General features: G+C 43.9%; 1 protein-coding gene across 3 annotated transcripts in view; it reads left to right on the forward strand.

Annotated features, from left to right (window-relative positions):
* Positions 1-25,202, forward strand: part of INSC (INSC spindle orientation adaptor protein) — a 161,413-nt gene that overhangs the window by 134,039 nt on the left and 2,172 nt on the right. For all 3 annotated transcript variants that reach the window (XM_072619554.1, XM_072619553.1, XM_072619555.1), the window contains 3 exons: positions 13,383-13,449; positions 17,585-17,740; positions 20,291-20,367. In XM_072619554.1, coding sequence (XP_072475655.1) covers positions 13,383-13,449; positions 17,585-17,740; positions 20,291-20,367 — 300 coding nt within the window. The remainder of the gene's footprint in view (positions 1-13,382; positions 13,450-17,584; positions 17,741-20,290; positions 20,368-25,202) is intronic.

The raw sequence follows: 25,202 nt of genomic DNA on the forward strand, positions 1-25,202 counted from the left end.
TCAGTGTTACCTTATCCCTATACATTCTCTTCCTCTACCCTCCTACCAGTGCCCATGGTCCTCGTGCTCTAGCCACAATGCCCCAGACTGTCTCCTGCAAAGTCTTGCCCCAGTGAGGCCAAAGACGCATCCTCTCAGGTCCATTTCTCCATTTGGATTTGCCCATCCTTCACCTCATCTCTTGGGATTCAGTTCTCCAGTGGGTTTTCTGATGACTGTGCCAAACTCCATCTGTTACCCAATTCCCACAAGGCAGGAAGGGAGGGCTAATGTATTGGATGATAAAATTGAGAATGAGAATGATGGGTCAAAATGTCCTACATTTGGGTTTAAGACATCGACTGCAGGAGTACAGGATGGGAAAAGGGTCAGGAATAATAACCACAAACATTTATTGTGCACCTACTGTGTGCCAGGCACTGTCCTAAGCTCTGGAGATTCAAAGAAAAGCAAAAGACAGTCCCTGCTCAAGGTTTAGTCTAATGTGGGAAACAATGTGCAAACAGCTACGTACAAATAAGATATGTATGTGAATATAAATATTAGATATTAAATATTAGATATACTTATATAGGTATTAAATTAGATATTAAACATTAGATATACCTATATAGATACATATCTACACTAGATATGTATGTATATAGGTATATCTAATATTTAAAATAAATATAAAGTATAAAAGTCAATAGGTATACACACACAAATAAGAAGATTAGCCAAGGGAAGGCACTAACATTAAAGAGAAACAGCAAAGGCTTTCTGTAGAAGGCAGGAGATAACAGTTCCCATGAAAAAGACCTGGTTCTATCAATGAACTTTAAGATCAATAGGGATGAGTAGTGTGACACAGTACTGGAAAAAAGGTGTAATGATATTAGGCTTCACCAAGGAAAGTATAGTGTCCAGACTGAAGTATATGACAGTCCTGTTCTCTGCCTTGGTCTGACCATACCTGGAGTCTTGTGTTTAATTATAGGCATCATGTTTTAGGAAGAACCCCCCAACAAGCACCTGGTATGTGTCAAGAGGAGAAGGACCCAAGATTGAAGGAAGGTGAAGATGTTTGTCCCAGAGAAGGGAAAGCTGTGGGGGGAAGGTAGGGAAGCTGCTACCTTTGCCTTCTGAAATTTGCAGGAGTGTCACTGTTACTCTACTTGATCCTATGGATCAAAGTAGGATCAGTGAGTTGGAAGTTGCTGCAAGGCAGATGTCAGCTTGAGAGGAGAGAAAAACCTTCCTAACTATGAGATCATTGGTGGGAAGCTCTGGTAACAGAATTTCAGAACTCCTTGGATAGGTTGGTGCTTAGGGGAAAGGAGACATAAGGTACTCAGAGAGCTTCACTGAAAGAACAACTAGTTCTTTTGTCTGTGTATGGGGCCAGTGAGGAAGGGAGTGGGTTAAGGAGAATGTCACAGTTTCAGGCTCTGTTGCTATAAGAGGAAATTGCCTCATCCCTCTTCCTTTCCTCCATCCCTTGTCTATGGAAACCCATCGTTGCCTGTACAGCCTTTGTTTGTTTGGCCTCTGAGCTTCCATCTTGTATGATGAGACTGTTCATCTGTATAACATCTCACAGTTTATGAAGCTCTTCTCTACCCCTTACTTCCTTTGATTTCTGATGCAGCACTGGGAAGGAGATTTGGCACATCAGAGTACAGAACATGGATATGGAGCTGTAGGAGACCATAAGAATCATCTAATTTTCTTCTCCCCATTTAGCAGATGAGGAAACTGAGGCCTTCAGAGATTTAAATATCTTGCCTAAATCAGAGGTAATAATGATGAGAATAATGATGATGGTAGCAGCTAATGTTCCAAGGGTTCCTGAAGCTTCAAAGAGTGATTTCCTCACAACCCTGGAGTTGTTATGGAAGTGTTAGTGTTGGTACCACCATTTTACAGATGACAACACTGAGGCTAGAGAGGAACAGTGTCACACAGCACATTAGTGGTAGAGCCAGGACTAGAACCCAGGTCTGACCTCTAGCTCAAGGTTAATTCAACTAGGACATGCTGAGGGAATACAAAGAGGGAATAGAAAGCTGTCCTTGGCTGTCATTACCAAGCTAGATGGGCTTGTCTCAATTGCTGGAGATGGGAAGGCTCTAAACCTTGGTATTCTGTGAATTTCTGAAGCTGAGCAGGGCAGAGGTGGGATGGTAGTGGTCAAGAAACTATTCGTTTTTGGAAGGTGATTTGGCTGGGGTCCATCTGCATAGGTTTGCTGATGGCAGACAAAACCCTTAGATTAAGTAGTGTTCTCAATTTTTGATGTCCTATACTGGAAAAGCAGAAGTTATAGGAAAAGTCTAGGGCCCAGCCTACTTTGTGGGTAATCCTGAACCAACTGCAAAGTGTTGTAGATTGCTCTGTAAATTACCATGTCTAAACTACAGAGGAGAGTTTGTGAATCACCGACACCAACTGATAATGTGCAGTTCACAAAGGAATTCCCAGTGCTTAGTGGTCTGCCTATAATGTAGAGCTTTGGCTATTTGGAGTGAACATGAAGAAACCATGTAAATGATCACATACAAACTGTAAAGTGCAATAAAACTGTGTTGTGAATGACCAGGCATACAGGAATGATGGTGCCTGGATTCTCCGGGTCTCTTCAGTCTTGGGGGTATAGAACACCTAGAAAGTCTCTCTCCTCCTTCTTTCCCTGCTTTCTTTCCTTCTCCTTTACAGATGCCTGCTTCTCCTCTCTCCTCTTCCCTCTCTTCTGACCACTTACTCCAAGAGGATCTGCATTCCTAGATAGCTCCTCTCTTTGCTGGACCTCAGGACTGAACCTTTTTCCTTCTTTCAGATGCTTGGTGCGTTTTTGCCTTCTGACAGTGTTTATTCTCCCGGGTGAGTTTCCACCTTGGATACAATAACTTATGTATGATTCTGTGGCTTCCTCCTCCAATGGCATTCTCTCTGCTCCTTGCTCCCATTCCTTGCCCATCTTCTTCACACTCTCCTAGAATCCTTCTAGACAGAAGTTATTCAGGGAGCCAAGAGTATCTGACATTGAGAAATGGTCCCAAAGGGAGGCCACAGACAACATCTGGATTGTAGCTGTATGATCTTGGGCAAGGGATTTAACCTCTTGGGCCTCAGTTTCCTTGGCTGTAAAATGAGGGGATTGGACTAGATGACCTATGAGGACGCTTCTGACTCTAAATCTAAGATCTTCCCCAGGTCAACACCTGCTTTACTCTCCACATCTCTATTTTCAATATTCCTGAATGTAATCAGTTCTCCTAAGATGAGTAACTGACATTTCTCTAGTTCTTTCAGGTTTAAAAGTACTTTTGTCACAACAGCTTGGAGAGGTAGGCTGTGCAAGGATCCTTATCTCCATTTTACAGAGAGGGCAACTGAGGCTATGTGAGGTGACTACTTTCATGGTGTCATAATCATCAGGACTGGAACTTAAATAAGGCTTCTGACTCCACATTCAGCACTCTTTCCTCTAGACAGCACTGCTTTTTCACTTTGGGGAGAGGTACAATGTGAAAGGTCTTATCACGTTCATTAAAGTGAATGGTGTTGCTTGAAGAGGGTCAGCCATGGCTGGAGATTCTAGAGAGCTGAAGGTCACTCACTCTACGGGGAATTCTACATGGCAACATTAGTAGGGTAGGGATATGGGCCATTGGTAAATTATGATGAGGGCCCCTTTGGCTGTAAAGATCATCTTAGCTGCAGCAGGCATGCACAAGGATCCCTCCTTTTCTTCCTCCTTTTCTCCCTCTCTCATTCCCTCTTTCCTTTCTTCTCCTCCTTTCTCCCTCCTCCTTTTTCTCTCTCTCCCTCCCTGTCTCTCCTTCTCTTCCTCTCTCCCTTCTTTCCCTCTTTCCCTCCTCTCCCTCCTTATTTTCTTCTTCCCCTTCTCTCCTCCTCTCCTTCTCTCCCTCCTTTTTCTCTCCTTCCTTCCTCTCCCTCTTTCTTTTCCTCTCCCTCCCTGTCTCTCCTCCTCTTCCTCTTCTCTCTCTCTCTCTCTCTCTCTCTCTCTCTCTCTCTCTCTCTCTCTCTCTCTCTCTCTCTCTCTCTCTCTCTCTTCCATAGCTATCCTTCTCTTGGGTTAGGGACTGTACATCCATTAAGGAAACAAATGTGAAATCAGTTCAACAGAGCAAGCAGTCACCACACTCATGGGCAGTCTCAGAACAAGACAAAGAAGATAAATTATAGGGCAAAGGTTTTTCGGTCCCCTCAGACACTTAAGAGATTAAACACCCCATGAGCCTTCGGCAATGAATCTCTTACTCAGCAAGGATCTGTATACTCTGGTTGCAAGTCAAAATGAATGGGACTCTCCTCCAGGTGGGCCTCCTCTTACCTGTCATCGATGGCTCTTTGGGAACACACATTGGACCAGGCTAAGAGGGTGGGGGCTGGGACCTCTTCACTCTGCATTCTGGCCAAGGCAGAATGAGAGGAAGGAGATTCCACCATGACAGGATGAAAATCAAAGGATGCCAGGGTTTAGAGCATCTTCAGATGATAGAACACAGACTGGCCATCAGAGGTAAGCCGGTCTAGAGGTTTTTAACCTGGGATCTGCAAACTTTTAAAAAAAATTATGGTTAAAAAAAATTTTTTTGAGGCAGTCAGGGTTAAATGACTTACCCAGAGTCACACAGTTAGTAAATGTCTGAGTATGGATTTGAACCCAGGGCTGATGTTTCATCCACTGAATCACCTAGCTGCCTCTGTGAACTTGTTTTAAATATAATGTTTTGACAACAATTTCAATAGCATTGGTTTCCTTTGGAATCCTATGTATTTTGTGTATTTTTTACACTTAAAAACATTATTCTGAGAAGAATTCCATATGTTTAACCAGACTGCCAAAGGATGAGTCACAGAAAAATTGAGTTTATTTTAGTCTAGCTCTTTCCTTTTTTTTTTTTTTTTTTTTTACAAAAGAGGAAACTGAGACTTGTGCAGAATTAGTTAAGTGGCAGAGACCACACTCCACTTTGCATCTTCTAGCCCCAAGGTCCAGTGGTCTCTATACTCAAGAATGGCAACCTGGAGTGGTGACACTTTGACAGCAAACAAAGGCCATGCCAGGACTTTAGCCCATTCTAAGTCAAGGCTAACTGCAGAATTATGTGGTCTTGAGTAAGGAGCGGGGATTTGAGGGAGAGTTCAAATGTCTCAATAAATTTTGCCCCTCTCCCTTTTTGAGGGGTATGGGCAATGGTCTGCTTCGTCAACAATCCTGGATAACAGAGAACTATCCATGGTGCCAGGTAGGGATTCCCACCTTTGAAGGACTTGGGGAAGCAACGTAACATGCACTGTGTTTAAAGGGGCATGGATCCAAAACCAATGCTGCAACATACACTTGTGTGAGCATGGGAAAACCATTACCTACTCTGGATCTCAGTATCTTTTTCAACTAGGTGGAGAGACCAGATCTACATCTAGATAGATCAGTTACAAAGGGGTTGGACTAGCTGATACTAGATTCCTTCTAACATTTGATCTAATGATGCTTCTAAGTTGTTTTTTTTTCCCCATTCATAAAATACAATAAAATATAAGGCAGCTAGGTGGCGCAGTGGAGTGCTGGGCTTGGAATCAAGAAGACTTGTCTTTGTGAGTTCAAATTCAGCCTCAGACACTTACTAGTTATGTGACCTTGGGCAAGTCATTTAACCCTGTTTGCTTCAGTTTCCTCATCTGTAAAATGAGCTGGAGAAGGAAATGGCAAACTACTCCAGTATCTCTGCTGAGAAAACCCCAAATGGGGTCAAGGAGAGTTGGACATGATTGAAAAATATCAACAAAACTTGGAGAACTTCACAAATTTTTTGCCCTGGATGCTTCAGAAGGCAGTTTAGAGCCTTGGAATTACTCAGAATTTTCAATTAAATCATCAGTTATCATTTTATTGTAGATGGACAGAATGGCCAGTTAAAAGAGAGCTTTGGTCAGTAGAATGCTGGGAACAAAGAAAGTTCATCTTCTGGAAACCCATCAAGATTCAACTCTCCTTTCCTAATTCTGCCCTATTATCTGGGAAATCCCATGTGTCTGGAGCTAACTCCCTTCTCCAATCATTAAGAAAAACCCCATACTTGTATTTATCTGTTGTTCTTATATCACCTACATTTTCCAAAATATCTCTCCTCCCTCCCTAACTCAGAGAGTTATGTTTTAACAATGAATAAAAAATAAGCAGTTCAGCAAAACTAACCAGTCATACATAAAATTTATGACATTCCAGGCACACCCTCGAACACATAGTCTCCTTTTACCCACCTCCCCCTCAGCCCTCAAGAAAAAGTCTCTGTCCTCCCATAGTATTTAGAACTGGAAGATCATCTAATTCAATGTTCTCATTTTATTGAGGATTCCATAAGATAATGGGCTTTGCAGGTTCACACAGTCAACAGTTGCATTTGTTCTACTTGACCCCAGAGGGCAGAAATGTGTGTGTGCGTAAAAAAGTGCAAGAAGGTAGATTTTAGCTCACAGCTAGAAAGAAGGGTAGGGGGCTGCCACTGGAGGCAATGAAATCTGAGCAGGGGCTGGATGAACACAAGCTCAGGATATCACAGAGGAGATTTCTCTTCAGATTGCAGTCAGATCACCTGTTCTCTGAAGTCATTCCCACCTCTAAGATTCTGTGGTTCTAGGATCTTATCTTGGCTCTGCTAAGGCTGATCAGACCTTTGTACCCAGGGATGGCCCTCAAAGCCTCCTCCAGTAGCAGTTATGTCCCCACACAACCAGAAACTTGGCTTTTCTCAGTTGCTTCTGTTGGAGGTGGGGTGGAGGGGTTGGGCTGTCTCAGGGTCCTGAATGTTGATGATATCATGGTCCATGGGTTGCCATGGGAACAGAGCAGGAAGTGTCTGCTGCAGCACTAATAATCCCTTTCATCTAGACAGAGCCTTCTCTTTTTCAAAGCCCTTCCCTTTCCATTCTCTTCTTTAGTTCTCATAACAACCCTCTGCAGTAGCCAAGGCAGGTTTCACTTCTGTTTGGTAGAGGAATCTGAAGTATGATGAAGCAAATTGACTTGCCCAAGGTCACTCAGAAAGTAATTGATGAAGGCAGGGCCATGTCTATGTCTTTTGGCTCCAAGTTCAGGTTCTTTTCATTGCCCTCTTCCTTGCCATCCTCTGCTTCTCTTAAAATTCCTTAAATAGTTTATTGCTTGGTATTTGAGGCATGGTGTCCATATGCATGTAAGTGTGCATGTGCGTGCAGGTGTGTGCGTGTGTGTGTATAGCCATCCTGGTATTCTAAGCACCACAATGATCCCTGCTCAGGGACAGACTCAAAGCAGCCTGGACTCTGGCAGCTGCCCTTCAGACCAGTGATGCTGATCTCTGCACATGCCCTTTCTCCTCTTGTCTTTCTTCAGTACCAGAGTGAAAGGGCACTTGGACTTGGAGTCAAAGGACCTATGTTTGAATCCCTTCTATGCGGGACTTTGACAAGACATTTAACTTCTCTGAGGCTCGATTTCCTCCTTTGCAAAATGGCATTAATGACACATGCACTCTCTCCTATATACATATATATGGGCATCTCTCCTATTATGTACATGAGCATCTCTCCTATTATATGTACGTGAGCATCTCTCCTATTATATGTACATGAGCATCTCTCCTATTGAGGCATGAAGGAAGCCATTTTGGAAACACAAGAGCCCAATAGAAACATGGACTATTCGAACCAGGGCACTGGGATTATTCCTCATCCTTGTTCAAACTCCTTCTTTTCAGAGGGCTCTCCTACTCAGAGGCTGCTCCCTCCCTTCCCCACACCAGTTTTTATCAGTGTCCTTCCCTGCCCCAGAGCCAGAGCAGGTGGGGCCATTTCCCTTGAGGGCTCTAGGATGATGAAGGGAATTCGGTCTGAGTCAGAATCACAGGATGTCAGTGCTGGAAGGAGCAGGGAGCTCAGCTGGTTCAACTTCTCCTTTGTGGCTGTGGAGCTGGTGTCCCCTACCCAAAGCTTCCTTACTATCCCACCCCCGGGGACTGAGGAAACTTGGTGCTGGGCAGGGGTGGGGGTGGGGTGGGACTGGGTAGTTGCCTCAGTTTCTCTCAGAGTCTCTACCATTTTGGTGCTTCTTTCTTTGAAGCGTTTTTTTTATTCCAGGGAGGATAAAATACCTTCCCCTTGAACACTCTACTGGATTTATTGTCTCGACATTGAACCAAGGGCTAGGGGTTTCTTCCCTGTCTTCCGTTTGTAGGAATTCTCTGAAGATATCCTCTTGATCTTGTTCTACCCCAGTGGGACTCAGTCTTGTGACCCGTAGTGCTCTCTGTCTCTCTCTGTGTCTGTCTGTTTCTTTCTGTGTCTTGTCTGTCTCTCTTTGTGTTTCAAACTAGAACTTGTTTTGGGGAATTCCATCCCTTGCCCCTGAACAAGCGCACATACTGAATCTGACTTAGAAGCCAGGTCCTAGGGTTCCCAGCCTAGAACTCTTCTCCATACTATGTTGGTGGTGAATGGAATCAGGTAACCCCAGTTTTATTCCTTCCTCCTACATTTACTAGCTGGGTGACCTTGGACAAGTCATGTAATCTTTTTTTGACTCAGTTTCCTTATCCATAAAATGGGGAAAAAATAACATCTGCCTCCCAGGGCTGTTATGAGGATCAAATGAGATAAGAAATGGGAAATACTTTGCAAACTTTAATGTGTGATATAAATGCCAACAGATATGCTGCTGGTGATAATGAATAACGATACTACACCCTGGTACTGAAGGTTATTGATACTGACTCTAGATCTAGGAAAACTCACAAAGTAAAAAGAAAAAAAAAACTTGAAAAATAGTTTTGGATTCTTCAGTCCCATGACCAGCCGATCTGATAACAATCACTTCAATGCATGTCAGAACAGCTTTGAGGTCAGTTTCCTTGGCTGACTAAACCTACTCCGCTGATGCTCAGGTTCTCACTCTGTGGCCCAGGTAGCATGGTGAGCTGTTTGTTGGTGGCTCTATGTGAATGATTGGGGGTGTCACTCATGAAGGCTTCAGGGCAAGCCAGAATCCCAGGCTAAAAGGCTATCTGGATCCTAGGTAAGGGCAAAGAAGATAATAGAAATCAAACCCAAAGCTCGTGGCTAGCTAGATTTAATGCCTATGAGGATACTGGGAATACATGTTCAGGGGTAGTGATGGGGTATGGTGGGAAAAGCCCTGGGTCTGGAGTCAGAGAGAATCCCAACTTTGCTGCATACTAGTGATTACACCTCAGACAAGTTGTTTTAAGCTCTCTGGACCTCAGTTTCCCCCTTTGTCAAACAAAGGGGGGAGGACTAGGTCCCCGATAGTTTTAAACTCAGTGAATCAGAGAAATCACAAATCATAAGGTCCAGAAGGGAATTTGGAAGTCTTGCTAGTCCAACTATCTCATTGTGAAAGGAAAAAGACCCACACAGGGGAAGCAACTTTCCTGAGTCATGGAGCATTTAGTGGCAGTACCAGAATTCAAATCTCTAGTCTAGATATCCAATTCAGTGATTTTTCTATTTCATTCAATACTTCCCAAGCCAGGTCAAAAATCTTGATGTCTGAGGACATAGCTAGGATCAGGGTCCAGCAAAGCTCTGGGCTGTCAGGAATTGTTTGCAAGGACATTTTCCACCCCATCTGATCGTTTCATCTCCCGCTGCTGTCTGCCTGCATCTGTTCCTTTGCATCCTCTAAGAGCCAGCTGAACAAACAGGGTGTGAGCAGTGCTGATGGGTCAGAAGGACAGATTGCTGAGGATATGACAACAACACCTGGAGATGTGTTGACCTCTACCTCAGGGGATCAATTAATGAGTCAACCAGCAAGGATTTATTGAGCTTCTGATCTGGAGTGAGTAGGCAGCAAGGCGTCCGAGTCTCATTTTGTGTCCATTATCAGCAATGGACTGTGGTGCCTTCCTTTTTTCCCCATCCTTTTCCTTGTCTTTGCTCCCAGCCAATCTCTTTTCTGCTTGGCCCTTCCCAGTTCACAAGAAAAAACTCAAAGCTGTCTCAGACATAGGTCTAGGATAGTAGATTCCTAATGTCTCAGTTGCAAGCTATAGAAGGGTTTCCAAGTCAGAAAAATAAAACTAGGCATTTGAAAACCAAAATCAAAGCAGAGATAGGATTTATGGTTATTCAGGGATGGGAGGTATGGTATGTATTATGATGAACTGAATTTTCCACCTGGACCTGAGAAATCCCCATGGGGTATGGTCTCTGCAAAGTGGAAGTGATTTTCATTAACAAGATCTAATTCAATCTGACGAAATTCAGCAGTGGATGCCTCCAAGGTTGATTATACTCACCACCTGAGAGAACGTGGAACTGTAAAAGAAGTTCCCATTTTGAAATTGAATCCATCACTGTCTACTGCTCGCTCATTTGGTTTATATGACAAAAGACGTTGACTCATAGAGAAGATCCCTGTCACACATAGAGAGCAGAGGGCTTGTGTGCAGTGAGTAGGCTGTGGGAAGTGAGTCACCTTGTCATTCTTAACAGCCTAATGGAATCCAAATGAATAGTAACTAATCTGGGCCTTGGGAACCAGCATTGTTTACCAGAGGGGATGGCTTGGTATTTTCTCTTATTTCTTCCCCAATAGGCTGCAAATGGATTTAAATACCTAAGATCTAATCAAAAGCAAAGCTGGTTTAGTTGAAAATATGGTACCTGCAGGTGTTTTGCTGAGGCAGGAGAGGTACTTGTCTATTGCACAATCTGGAATGGTAGACAGTGAGGTGGGGGGTCCAAGTCAGGGTCACAGGTAGAAGCAGGAAGGGTAACAGAAGGGATTGGGGATGTGGTAGGTGTCTTCAAGTATCTGATAGTGCAGTTTCAAACTTTAATAGTTATTTAAGCTATAATCATAATAATGATATGATAACTATTTAAGATATTAAGGTTTCAAATTACGTTAAGACTTTGGGGATGTCCTATAAGTCTTGAGGAAGAGGTGTTTGATTTGTTCTGCTTGGTTCCAGAAGGCAGAATGAAGAGCTACTTAAAGACAGACAGGTGGTGTAGCAGTTAAGAATACTGGACTTGGAATCAGGAAGACCTGAGTTCAAATGCTGCTTCAGACACTTACTCAGCTGTGTGACCCAGGGAGAGTCACTTCATCACTCTCTGCCTCAGTTTCTTCATCTGTAAAATGGGAATGATCATAGTATCTATGTGCCAGTGTTGTGGCGAGGATTAAATAAGATGTCTTATATCCAGCACTGAATAAATGCTATTTGTTATTATTAATATCAACATTTTAAATTTAATTATTTTGATAATAAAGATAAGGAGAATTTGTATGAAGCAGATTTTGGGGGGTTATTATAAGAAAAAAACAAACTTCCTAATTAGAACTGCCTCAGACTAAATGGGTTGACTCTAGAAGTAGTGAGTTCTCCATCTGTGGAAAGGTCTTCAAGCAGAGGCTCGATGTCTGCTCGTGAGGGATGTGGCCAAGAGGTTTGCTGGTTGTCATGGAGTGAGCCAGATGACCCCAGAAGCCCTTTACAACACTGAGAGTTTGCCATTCCATTGCCTAAGGAGCCCCTTGCAAGACTTCATACTGGTGGCTGAAGGGGCCTCAGGAGACTATTAGATGTGGGCACTATTAGATTCCCTAACTCAAGATCCTGTGTCTCATAGGAGATTGATTATAGCCTCGCTCCAAACTGTGTATCATCATTTAAAATACAGTTATTGGCGATTGGCACTTGTCTATGATCAGTTGTTATATTCTCTTTTTATAGGAAAGAACACCATAACTGAATGGAAAATTCTCTTCTATACTTTCTCCCTGGGGTAATAAACTATTCCTATGGGGCCCTGGCTGTTTGAAACATGAGGCCATAACTTGGACTCTCCAGTTCCCTGTTGGGGCCTTGTGTCCTAACTACAGGATTATATTAAATTTACCAGTCCCTGAATTTATAAGGTGGCTCTGTTGCTGTGCAGTTTTCTCCTGATTCTCCCTCATGTTGATGTCTCATCTTCCTGGCTTCATCCTGTCCTTCCCTCCCTTTGACATCAGCCTTTATTAGCCATAGGTCTTGAGGGATCAGAGCTGCTAGTCAGAGGGAGGATCTAGGTCTGGGAGGTTATGGCTTGTACTCAAGCCTGGAAGGACCCAATGAGAATCAGAGAAGAGCAGGAACCTGTATCCCAGGAGAGAAGTGGTCAGCAGGGCTTGGAGAACATAAAAAAACACCCAAAACTTTAATCCAGAAAGGGAACTGAAATGGATCAGAGGACCAAGTATAGTCTCAAGAAATGGTGAACCATTCCAATGCCTTTGCCAAAAAAACCCCAAATAGGGGTCACAGAGAGGCAGACACAATTGAAATGACTGAACAACAAAGCCAGGTGCTCTATCCACTCCAACAGTGATCCGTCTCATCTTGGAGTCTAGTGCAGGGACAGGACACATACACAGGTAACAGTAAATGCAGGGTATAGGGTCTGAGAGAGAAGACTGTGAGATCAGAGAGGCCTTCCTGTAGGTGGAGGCATTCAACTTGGCCTTGATAGGAGTTTGGTGGGTGAAAAAAGAGGGAGGGAAGATATTCCAGGAATGAGGACAACCCCTCCCCCCAAACATGGAAGTGGGAAAGAACAAGGCACTTGGGGTTAGGGGCACTCTCTGATCTATCGTAACCCTCAGGATTACCTCTAGGGCTTATCTCATAGTTTTCAGCATTCATCTCCAGGTCTGGCTCTCAAGGTAGACTCCAGAACAGTGATCCCTTCTCTCCCAGTTCCTAAGGAGAGCATTGCCTCTAGCTTTACTCTAGAATACATGGGGAATGGGTGCAGCTTTCTGTGCATATCTGTGTTTGGGTACCACTGTCTCTGGTGTTTCCTTGAGAAAGTTCTGAGCCTTGGGCTGTGCTGTGCCTGAGGTCTTAGACACAGGGAGCATCCAAGGACTAGGTAATGCTGTCATTGTATCATAAGGCAGTGACGGCTGAATCCCTGATGCCATCTTATGAATAAATCTTTCCCTATTGGCCCAAGGCAGAGGTTATGGGATTCTAATAGTCACTGGTTCAAGGACCTCTTTTCACTGTACTATAGATCTTATATAATTATATCTTCATTTTTTTTGCATTTTTTTATTACTAAACCTTAAATACACTATAAGAATATTTATAAACCTAAATATTGAAATCTATCTCCTTCTTAATAAATATAAACCTATTAATTAGACCTAAATGGAAATCTATCATTATGAGAGGATGAAATTCCATGTTGATTGAAGGAAACATTTTTGTGGTAAACACAGAACCATATATTAGATAAAAGAATCTTCCTTTCATCCAGAGTGGGAAGGACTTTGGCCTTATGTGGTTCCCGTTCTGAGTCAATGTTCTTTCTTCCAGATTGTGACAATATTGGCAAATATGTCTGTCCTGGAACAGTGTGCCTCGGACATCATACAGGAAGATGGTATGTGTTTTCTGTGTCTATGGCCAGAATGAGGGGGAGGGATTGGAGGGGCTGTACTGAGGGCTGGGAGGGTAGGGACACCTGGGTGAAGCCTTCCCCCATGGGATGAGGGCTGGGCCCAGAGAGGTATCTGGGAAGCCAGAGCTAAAAAGAAATCAAGGTTTGAAAGGTAAATCAGTAGCTTGGAGAAGATAGGACCCATACTAAAATTATAAATCAAAGCAATTTCTCAAAAACGCTAGTCCAAACACAGGCAGCTTTGTACCTGGAGCAAGAGTATCTGGAATGGTCCTGTTGCTCTCTATTGCTTACCTTAGACCACATTTGGAGTCTAGACTTAGAGCTACGAGAGACCTTCAAGCCATCAAGCCCCTCACTGGGGTGGGGAGATGGCCAGGGTGGGGAGAGGACTGGAAACCATGTCATATCCAAGGTTTGGTTGAAAGAACTGGGGGAAAGAGAAGATCAGTCACTTCAAGTATCTGAAGGGTGTTCACATATAAGAGCGATGGCAATTATTTTTCAAATTACAAAGAGGCACCTTTCAGCTCAATATAAGCAAGACCTTTCTAACAATCCGAGTAATAGGTAGTGAGCTGCCTGTCACAGGAAGTATTCCCACAGAGGCTGGATGATGATTTGTTTGAGCAAGCCTTCTCAATAATTAGAAGCAGATCCAGGCATGGGAATGTGGGCTGGATGATTGATACCATTAATGTTCCTCTTGGTTTTTAAAAAAAAATTGATAAATGTATTTCACTAGAATTGATTGTTTTATAATTCTACGTATTTTATTATATATGCTTTAAAAAACCTTGTTTTAAGAAGGGATTTGTCCCGGCCTGGCAGATTGGCTGGCACCTGTCTTGCCTCCCAAGAGCTCAGAGGGAGTCCAGTTTGGGGTGCAACAATAAATTACATCAGCTCAGGGGGTGCTTCATTCTTGACGTGTTCAGGGTCTCCTGCATGCTCAGGGTCCAGTGTTTCTGGCAAATATGGCAACTCAAAAAGACAAGTTCTGGGGACCCCTTAATAGTAGGCTTCCCCAGGATGCCTAAGGGTCCATGATAAAAAGGTTAAGAGCTCTGTGTTTAGATCATCAGGAAGACAACCCCCCAAAAAACATACGAAAGAAGGAGGAGGCAGAGTCCCTTCCTTTGTTACTGTTCATTTATTTCAGTTGTGCCTGACTCTTTGGGACTACTGTATTTGGGCTTTTCTTGGCAAAGATACTGGAGTAGTTTGCCATTTCCTTCTCCAGCTCATTTTACAGATGAGGAAACTGAGGCAAACAGTGTGAAATAACTTGCCCAAGATCACACAGCTAGTAAGAGTCTGAGGCAGGATTTGAACTCAGGAAGATGAGTCTTCCTGTCTCCAGGTCTGGCATGATATACACTGTGCCACCTAGCTGCCAAGAGCTCCTTTGATGTTGGACATTTGAATGCTTGAAGACAAAGGGCTGGCCCATGTGGATCTCTGTAGTTCTGTTCCAGCTCTAGGTTCCTGTGGCTCTGGATCCAAGGGCCTCCTTGATCAATGGTAAATCATTACCATCCTGGTGTATTCCATCAGGATCTCATTAAACTGCAGATTTTGTGGATGGGCAGGAAATAGGGTTGTTGGGGGAGGGGTGAAGGCATTGTGGGCCAGGAGAAGAAACTGGATTTGGAGTCAGAAGTGGATTCAGATCCTGGCACTGCTTGCTGCTTATACTTGTGTGAACTTGGCCAAGTCATTCCATGGGCTTCATTTTTCTCATCTGTGTGTAGAGGAGACGGACTAGACCATTTTAAGAACATATGTGTATGTGTATGTGTGTGTGCTTGAGCATTCGTTAAGTACCCCTTGGGCAGACAGATAAAACCAAAGATGCCTTTGGCTCTCTGGGGAAGCCCATGGACCCATTTCTTTGTATAACATCTTACAATGCATACAATTTAATACAGAGGATAACTAAGTCTTGCTAATAGCTGGGATATGGCTATAAGCAAGCAAGGTAGCCTCTTGTCCTCAAAGCCTAGTGAGGACGTCAGAAGATAAAGTGGAGCTGGAAGGGGGATCCACATTAGGCAACATGGCAGGGAAGCAGTCATCCCAGGAAAGGTTAGGGTGGCCTGGTCTTGATCAAAATCAGCTGAAAACTCACCTCTCAGAGCCCTAGGTCCTAGGGGTGGGAGGATGACCAGAATCCAGCAGTGATGGATTAGAAATATCTAGGAGAACACTAGATGTGTGTTCTTTGATGAGTCAGTCGTGCGGGGTGGGGCGGGCACAATTTCCTCATCTATAAAATGAGGGGCTTGATGGCTTGAAGGTCTCTCGTAGCTCTAAGTCTAAGATTTGAAACCATTCATTCTCATTCTATTGCAGGTTGGAGACATGGAGGGGCAGCTGCTTTTGGGCAGGGGGATTAGTACCCCAAGGCCTGCTCACCTCACTTTCTTCTCCAGCCTCCCCCTTTCCTTCCTCATCACCAGGGACTGAGCATTATGGAGGATGGTCCATCACAACATTTCAAACTAATGTAGGATCATAGGATTCCAGTGTAGAAAAGGACCTCACATGGCATCTAGTTTAATCCCTACTTGAGCAGTCATCCCCTCTGCAATGTCCCCACCAAGTGGTCAGCCTCTGCTCCGATACCTCGAGGTTGAATTTGCTAGCCCAATGCTGCATGTACCCCATAAATCCCCTCCCACTTAGTCTCTGGGTTAGGGAGGAGTATAGAAGTGTAGAATTCTACCTCTGCTTGAATACATCTAGCTCCTTCTGGAATTCCTCCAGTGACAGGGAGATCACTCTCTACCAAGGCAGTCCCTCAGTTATAGTTGTTAGGAAGTTTTTTTTTTCCAGCCAAGAGACTTTAGCCTTGACTGTCTGTCCCAACATCACCATATCACTGGGCTCTTGGCAGATGAGAGCTCTTCTTTTAGTTTCTTAGAATCGGTGGTAATACTATCCTGAGGGTATGGGAAACAGAAGGACCCCAGTGATCCCATCATACTACCCCAGAGAGATGACTTTTGCTTTTGGGCATACTTGCTATTTTGTGGGGGTCCCCTCTGCCACCAGGCATTAGGATAAAGGCACAGGAGCTAGTTAGCATCAGAGGCAGTTTTGGAACCCCCTCTACAAGTCTAGTGGCTATGTCTGCCAGTTGCAGACTCAGAGATGACCCTAGCTGGTGTCAGGGCTCCCCAGTTCCTAACCTAGAGCTCTCTGCATCATCCTGTGCTGTCTCAGATGAGAATAAGGCTTGAGTGGTACTCAGTAAAGCTTATTTAATTGAATCGGGCAGCTCTCACACAGGAAGTGCTCTGGGCTTGCCACGTTCTGTGGGAGATGGAAGAGGAGCAGGGGACCTGCTTTCTACCCTCAAAGAGCTTTAGTAATCTTGTTAGGAAGATATGACTCACACACCTGAAATAGATGGGTGATAACGTAAGCCAGTAGGTGCCAGGAGGAACAATCTGAGGAGAAATGAACTAGGAGGTGGGAGCTCCAGTCCCAGCTCTACTGTGGCCACCCTCGTGGGACCTTAGCTGAGCTGCTTTTTCTCTCTGGCCTTAATTTCCTCATCTGTAAAATGGGAGGAGGAGGTTGGACTAGATAGTTTCTAAGATCCTTCAGAACTCTAAATCCTGTGGTTTTATTGTATACAGTGTCATAGGAAGGGGTGATGCCTGTGCCTGGGAGATCATGGAGTGCTTAATGGTGGAGGTGACAATTGACCTGAGCCTAAAAGGATGTGGAAGATTTTCTTTTTTGGTTGAAGGAACCATGGAGGCAAAAATTGAGTCAAGGAGGGAAAGATCACAGATTTGGAGCTGGAAGGGACCTTAGAGTCCAGCTAGTTAAACCCATTTATTTTACAGAAGAGTAAACTAAGGCCTGGGAAGATTATGCCCAGGAATAGGTCCTCTTATTCCAGGCAGGGCCTTTTTCTACTATACCTAAGAGGAAGATGTGTAGAAAGGAGCTTGGTTCTCCCCATTCATGGTCCTTATCAAGAGATGTGACCAGGTGCAAGCAACTGGTTTCTGAGTGAGAAAGGAATGGCCCTTGCCCTTGCCCTACACCAAAGGCTTGGCTCCTGGGCTTTCTCTCCACTCTGTCCCTGCTTCCACCCTAGGGCTACAGCTCCTCTTGGGGATGCTGTCAGAGAAGCCGATGTCTGGGAGCCCTGCTGAAGTGGCTGCCTGTGAGAGAGTCCAGCAGAAAGCTGCCGTGACGCTAACTCGCCTCAGCCGGGACCCTGATGTGGCCCGAGAAGCCATACGTCTTGGATGTAAGTTGAGGAGTTTGTAAGCTGAAAGTCTGTGAGTTGGTTGGTTCGGTGGGTGAGTTCAAAGTTGAAAAGTTCTGAAAGTCGGAGGCTATAGATGGGAAAGATTTTAGTGCTTTTCCTTTCAAGCCTGGGACTGGGGGTACTTAATGGTCTCACAGTCACATAATTGGTCCACTTAGGGATATGGGCCAGGACTAGCCCTACTGACAGAGACTGAGGAATACAGGATCCTAGAACCTTAGAACTGGAAGCAACCTAGGAGATCATCTAGATTAGTCTTCTCATTTTGTAGATGGTGCTACTGTGGCCCAAAGAAAGGACGGACTGGTCTAAAGTGTAAAGTCACAAGATAGAGCAAGCCTGGCACCAGGACCCGGATGTCTGAATGCCCAACCTCAAGCTTTTCATACTATGTGATGCTTTGTTATTAAGTCATTTTTCAGTCGTCTCTGATTCTTCGTGACCCCATTTGGGGTCTTCTTGGCAAAGATACTGGAGCGGTTTGCCTTTTTTTTTCTCCAGCCCATTTGACAGATGAAGAAACTGAGGCAGATGGGGGAAGTGACTTGCCCAGGGTCACGTAGCTAGAAAGTGTCTGAAGCCAGATTTGAATTCAGGAAGATGGGTCTTCCTGATTCTAGGCTGGAGACACTGCATTGACTTGAGGCTCAGTCCTTGGGGTTATATGTTAGGAATCTTTCCCTCTCCAAGAGGATTCTTTTCTAGCCTGAGTAAAGTTTTGAGGCATTTATAGGCAGAATCACTGTAAATTAGAGCACTGTGCCATCTTTGCTATCCTGTAGTCAAATTTCCTGATTTTTCACAAATAGCTTAGGTTAACAGATGTCGGAAAGTCCTTTCTCAGGGCTAATTTCCATCCCTCATGCTGCAGGTTTAATCAGGAAATAGTGAATCATCTCACACATACAGTTTGGATTTTCATGAAACTGTTACTTGAGTATGACTTCTCTTTCAAGTGGAGACGGTGGGAGTCTGCTGGCATCTCCTTGAATTGAAAGAATCAGTGACAAATTGTTGGTTGTTCAATGTTCATCCATCCATCCAACAGCCATTTACAATGTACAGATCACTAATATTTAAGGAAAAAAATGTCCTTGTATACTCAAGGACCAGCAATAAGATATTGTGGTAGAAAGGAAGAAAAATTCCCAGGCTGGGAGTCAGAGATCCTTTGTTACTTGTTTGCTCCATGATCTTGGGCAAATCTCTTCTCCTTTCTGGGCCTCAGTATCCCTGATCTGTAAAATGCAGGGGTTGGAGTGGACAATCCCTAAGTATTCATCTAATCCTAAGAGTTTACAATTCTACTCTGTTCCTTGTAATTTCATTAATGTATCTAGGGGAAAGAGCATTGACTTTGTATGTCAATAGTCATTTGGACAGTTAGGTGGGGCAATGGATGAATCTCTAGGCCTGGAGTCAGGAAGACCTCTATTCAATTCTAGCCTCAGATGCTTACTAGCTGTGTGACCCTCGGCAAGTCATTTAACTTCTGTTTGCCTTGGTTTCCTTATTCGTAAAATGGCACCTACTGTAATAATAGCACCTACTTCCCAAGGTAGTTGTGAGGATCAAATGTGATACTATTTGTAAAGCATTTAGCATAGTGCCTGGGCACATAGTAGGTACTATATAAATATTAGCTATAATAATAACTATTATTATTATTAATATCATTAGTCAGAAGTTCTGGATTTGAATCCCAAGTCAGTCTCTTATAGTTATGTGGTCCTAGAAAAGTTCTCTCTTTTCTCTAAACTTCTGCTTTGCCATCTGTCATAGAATAAGAAGACTTCAGAGAACAACTGAGACCCCTTCCCATAATAGCTGAGGAAAGTGACATGTGGGGGAGGGAGTCACCAGGAAGGTCAATGGCCAAGTTGAGAGGAGAATCTAGGTCGTATGATCCCAAGTCTAGTCAAATGTCAAATGAGGAGGGTTGGACTGAATCCAGGATCTTAACCATTTTGAGTCATGGGTCCCCTTTGCAGCACCTCATCAAGCCTATGGACCGCTTTTCAGAATTGTATTTGTCAATGCATAAAATAAAATACCTATGATTACAAAGGAAGCCAATTATATGGGAAATGCAGTTATCAAATGTTAAAGAAACCCAAAAAACAAACTTCTTTATCCCTCATAAAGAACCCCATGGAATAGATGGCTTCTTTTATTTTTAAATTTTTAATTTTTTTCTTCTTAATTTATGGAATATAACAAGAATTTCCATAACATAGTATACAATTAGATGGTTTCTAAAGTACCTTCTTCCATCTTTGACACTGTGGGAGTCTGTGATTATACATGCTCCTGGTTGGAGTTTTCTGGAGAGGATGGGGGACAATTGCGGCTCAGGGGTCTGGCTGGCCACTGCTCATTTGCCGGATCAGCTCCCCCATGCCCAGATCCCCATAGAGAGCCCTGCTCCTTCTGGAGAAGCTTCAGAGACGTCAGTAGGGGAACAAAGAGGGACTGGGCAACAGGAACTGGGATGGCCCTTTGGGCTTCACAGGTGTCTTGTGATTGCAGGTATGCCTCGTCTCACGGAGCTTTGCTGGGTCCCAGCTGAGAGGAACAATAGTGACTCTGTGCTTGTGGCATGTCTGGTGAGTTCCCAGACTCCAGATCCTCATCCTCCCCTCCTGCTCAGAGGCTGCACCTTGGGCCAGTCCCCTGCTCTTTCTCATCATCAGTATCCTTCCACTGTAACACTGAAGAGTTGGACTGGATAACCTTTCAAGTTTCTTCTAATTCTTCTTCTAATTCTACGAACTTCCTAGACTGATTTTTTTTGTCTAAGTTAAAGAAGGCTATTCTTTGCCTCATTCCTTACCTAGCCTTAATCACTGAATGGCCATTGTCTCATTCAGACTGAGACCTGGGAAAGACCTTATCTTATAAAGGTCAAGGTCTCCCATTACATCCATGGCCATCTCTAATCATCCTGATCTATATAGGCCACTGAACCAGATGTTCCAGAGAAGAAAGTGAGGCTGGTGACCTTGCACAGCCCTGCTTCAATTAAATCCAATTAACTTGCAGTCATGGTGTCACCTCTCTGATATCATAGACTTCTTCAGGAATGAGGGAAAAAAACCAACAAAAAAACCTCTTCTTACACATAGTAGGACTTTCAAAACTGGGACTCAGCAGATCTGGGGTCTAGTTCGGAGACCGCAGGGACAGGGAGTGGATGGGGAATTATGAGGACCTGAGTTCAGATTCCACCTTATACACTTCCTACCTACATGACTCTGAGTGTATAACTTAACTTGTCCTCAGCCTCAGTTTTCTCATCTATAAAATGAAAGTGGTACTAACACCTGCATCATAGGGTTGTTGTGAAGATCATATGAGACAGTGTTCATAAAATACCTTGTGAGCCTTAAAGCTTTAGGTAAATATCAGCTAATATTAGCTCCACTTCTGATATCTGGCAAGTTCCCTGGTTCTGTTTCCTTGATGCTAAAATGAGAGGCTTGGTCTAGTTGATTTTAAAGACTCCTCCTAGTTCTGACATTCTGAGATTCTGAACATTTTAGTGATCTGATCCATGTTCACTGAGGTCCAGAGGGTTTGTCCTTTTTACCTCTGTCCTTGGTGTTAGAGCCTCTCAGCTGGCTGCTTCTAGGGAGTGAGGCCTTTGAGGTAGCTTGCTCTTGAGGGGGGTGTTGATTTCTTACCTCTTAAAGACAGCTTCACTATGTGCTCTGGGGATCCTCCCTTTCAGGGTCCCCTGCCCATGACCCCACCAGGCAAAGCACTTTTGGTAGGAGCTGCCTGGAGCCAGTATGAGAAAAGATGAGGGCTGTTCCAGTCAAGAGAAGGAACTTCCAGTGTTCTCCTTTCCAACCAAGTCTACACAGGCTGCCAGACTCATGTTCCTTTTAGAAAAAAAATTTTAGCTCTCCTTTTCTTTCCCAGAGGATCATGCCTTGCAATAAAGAATAAAAAGGAACAAGGAAAAAATAGTTAAGCAAAAACTCAGCTCAAGAAATTGAGCCAAGTCTGATAGAATAGGTGATATCCCACACCCATACTCTTCTACCTCGATAAAGAAGGGAGGGAGATAAATTTTCTTATCTCTTCTCCAAAGGCAATCTTGGTCATTATAATTAATTCGAGTTCAGTTTCCTTCCATTTATGTTGTCATATTATTGTGCATATTAGTTTCCTATAATTCTCTGAGTTCTTCTTAATTATCATTTCGTATAGCACAGTAGCATTTTATCACAATTTCTTCAGCCCTTCCCTACTCAGTGGGCATTGGCTTTGTTTCTAGTTCTTTGTTACTACAAAGAGAGTTACTGTGGATGTTTTGGCATGAAGGGGCCATATATCAGAACCCAAGGAGCACTGTGTGTGTCCCCTCCTCTTGTGGCTTTTGGCATATCCCCTTGACAGAAGGTAGGGAAGGGACTATTTCATCATTGTCCTTGTATCTCCAGCATCTAGAGCAGAGACTGGTATATAGTAGGCACCTAATAAAGGCTTGCTGTGTGATTGAAGGAGTCTACGAGAGAGGTGATGAAGGTGGCTGTCAAGTCTCTTGAGGCTACTGTGTTCAAGGGCCCTTTGCATCCCCGCAACCAACCTAGAGACTGAGTCAGGCTCACTCTGTAGAAATCACTTTATCATGGCTCCCTTTTCACTGGTCACCTTCATGGCTAAACTGCCCTATTAGTATTCTCATCTCCACTTGTGGCTTGGGTGAGTGTTGTTTAAATTCGTCTCTATAGCTCTCCCTAAACCTAGCATTGTCTATCCAACCAATGGGTATTCAGATCAACCCTACCTGTCTCTTACCCATCATATCTCTTACCCTTTCCCCACATGTTGTTGGTACGGGACTGGGGTGTCTTTTTTCTTTGCTGTCCTAACCTGTTTACTGAATTTTTCGTAAATGTGTATTGATTGATGGATGGATGGATCCCTGTTGCCTAGTACCTTGGATGCTTTAGGGCAAGGATTGAGTCTTTGAAAAAGTTTACATCTTTTGTTTTCACCTCTTTATTTCCCAATAATCTTCTTTCCTACTTCTCCTGGAGAGCTATCCCTCATAAAAATAATAAAAATTAACCAATGCATTAAACAAATCTCACATTGCATAAAGGATTCCATAACTATGGCCTCTGTTAAGAAGGCAAGGACATGCTGAATCTTTGGAGGGAGGGATTCTTGCTCACCATCATCCCCTTCTCCCCTCAGTGCCTAGAACAGAGGCTTGCCTTTGTGGGTGCTTAGTAAGTGTTGCTGAAGGAATGAATGAATGTTGGCTGGTTTGACTAGGGGAGGGGATCAGGCTTGGCTCAGCCACGGGCTCTGTCTTGCTGGCTAAACTCTTCCCTCTGTTTTTCCGTTCTGAAATTTATCTTTGTCGTTCTCAAATATCATCTTCCTTAGCCAGGCTAAGTACTGTCACCTTGAGCAGACTGGATTGATTTTTCTTAATGAAGACTGCCTTTGGTGGCTGATTCGGCAGCTCGATACCTTGGTATTTTCAGCCTGAGAATCAGAGCCATCAGTGACATCCTTTCAGCTCTTTAGACGTCAGAAGAGAAAATCTCTTGAATGTCAAGTAGCGGGGCAGGAGGAAGAAAGGGTTTTAGCAAGCTTTGAGATTGGATTAGGGGGTGCTCTCTCCACTCACTTGAGTTGAAGACTCTGGATCCCCAGGGCTTGCTTCTCAATCTCTCTGTCTCTCTGTTTCTCTCTCTCTTTTTCTTTCTCTCTGCGTGTCTGTCCATCTCTCCCTGTTTTGCTTAATAGGGCTATATGGTTAGATGTAAATGAAGAATCCAACTTTTCTCTTTGCTACCACTCTCAGGGGCACAGGGTGGTTGGTGTTGGTTTTCTTTTTTTGGTGGGGGAGGGAGAAGATGGAAATTTCTCCCATTAAAAAAACCCTGGTCCTTGGTTTCGTCATTTGTCCCCATTCTTAGGGGTATCATCTTTTCCCCATCCTATAGTGGATAGAGCATTAAACTTGAAAGACCTGGGTTCAGCTCCTATTTCAGATACTTACTAGTTGGGTGACCTTAGCTAAGTCACTAGTTATCTCTGTGCCCATTTCCTTGTCTGCATTTAGACTTAATAACCTTTAAGGTTCTTTCCAGGTCTAAGTATATTGCCCTATGATAGTATAAGGAGAACAGCTAAATTACATTCTAGGGATCTGGGGGACCTTCCACAATCTGACTTTGACCCAGTTGGATGGACTATGGGACTTGGAGTTGGGAAGATCTGAATTTAAATCCAGCCTCAGTTATGTGATCTTGGGCATGTGAATTAACCTTTCTGCTTCCCCCTCTGTAAAATGGAGAAAATAACAATAACCTTAAGAAGTCATTGTGAAGATCAAATGAGATGTTGCTATTAATTACCTATTTATCCCCCTTCCTGTCGTCAGTCTTAGAGCCACATTGGATGGTGGACTTCTCCTTGGTCTAGTCCTCCTTTTCCTCCTTTCCACAATTCATCAGACCGTCCTCTGTGCTTGGAAGGCACCCTTGCACCCCCTTTCACCCCCATCACCTCCTGCATTGCTCGGTCCTCCTATGTGACCATGTGGATGCACCATTAATATTTACCAGGTTGTACTAGCATACATCTGACAGGTGATGGGAGGCCAAGAGAAGGTAATTATCTCTATTTTCTGGATGAGTAAAACTAAGGCTCAGCGATGTGAAGGGAGTTGGTTTCTGCCACACAGGTGGCAGCTCTGAGATACAGAACCAGGTCTGTTGACTCTATGTTCATGGCCTCGCCCACCCCCATGCCAGGCTGCCTTTCAGCAGCACCGCCCTCCACCCCAGGGTCATTATGATGATCAACGGCTTTTCTCACCCATGGTCTGGTGAGCCTGTTTTCTCAGCATGAACGTCCACCGGGGGACTACCTGTCTGATCCAGGACCTGCCCCAAGCACCTGCCTGGCCTTTTTCCAGCTACTGCCCTCAATGACCATTTTGACTCCTTTTCTCCTGCCTCAGTTCCCTTTTGTGAGGACACTGAAGTCATCAAATGTTGATTAACTGCCTCCTGTGGTTAAATCACTGAGCTAGACTCTGGAGAGGATATATGGAACTCCTGGCCAAGCACAGAGAAATAAGCTGCATGGAACTATGTAGCTTGTGACAGGCTAAATTCATTAAGAGGTGCAAAATTGAACTCTGTGTTTGGATTGAGGTCATAATGGTCTGTAGGAATCAAGGGATGCTTCATGGAGGAGGTGTTCTTGATCTGGGCCTTAAAAGATGGGCAAAAATCCAACCAGGGGATGGAAAAACAGCTCACAGGGATGCAGCCTTTTAAGATTTATAGAATTCTTTCCTTGAAATAGTGATGAAAGTAATCCACCCATCCATCCAGCAATCAATCAATCAGTATTTACTGATTGTGTGTCAGACACTGTACTGAGTGCTGGGGACAAAAATATTCTT

This window comes from Notamacropus eugenii, chromosome 6, assembly GCF_028372415.1.
Source record: "Notamacropus eugenii isolate mMacEug1 chromosome 6, mMacEug1.pri_v2, whole genome shotgun sequence".
NCBI lineage: Eukaryota > Metazoa > Chordata > Mammalia > Diprotodontia > Macropodidae > Notamacropus > Notamacropus eugenii.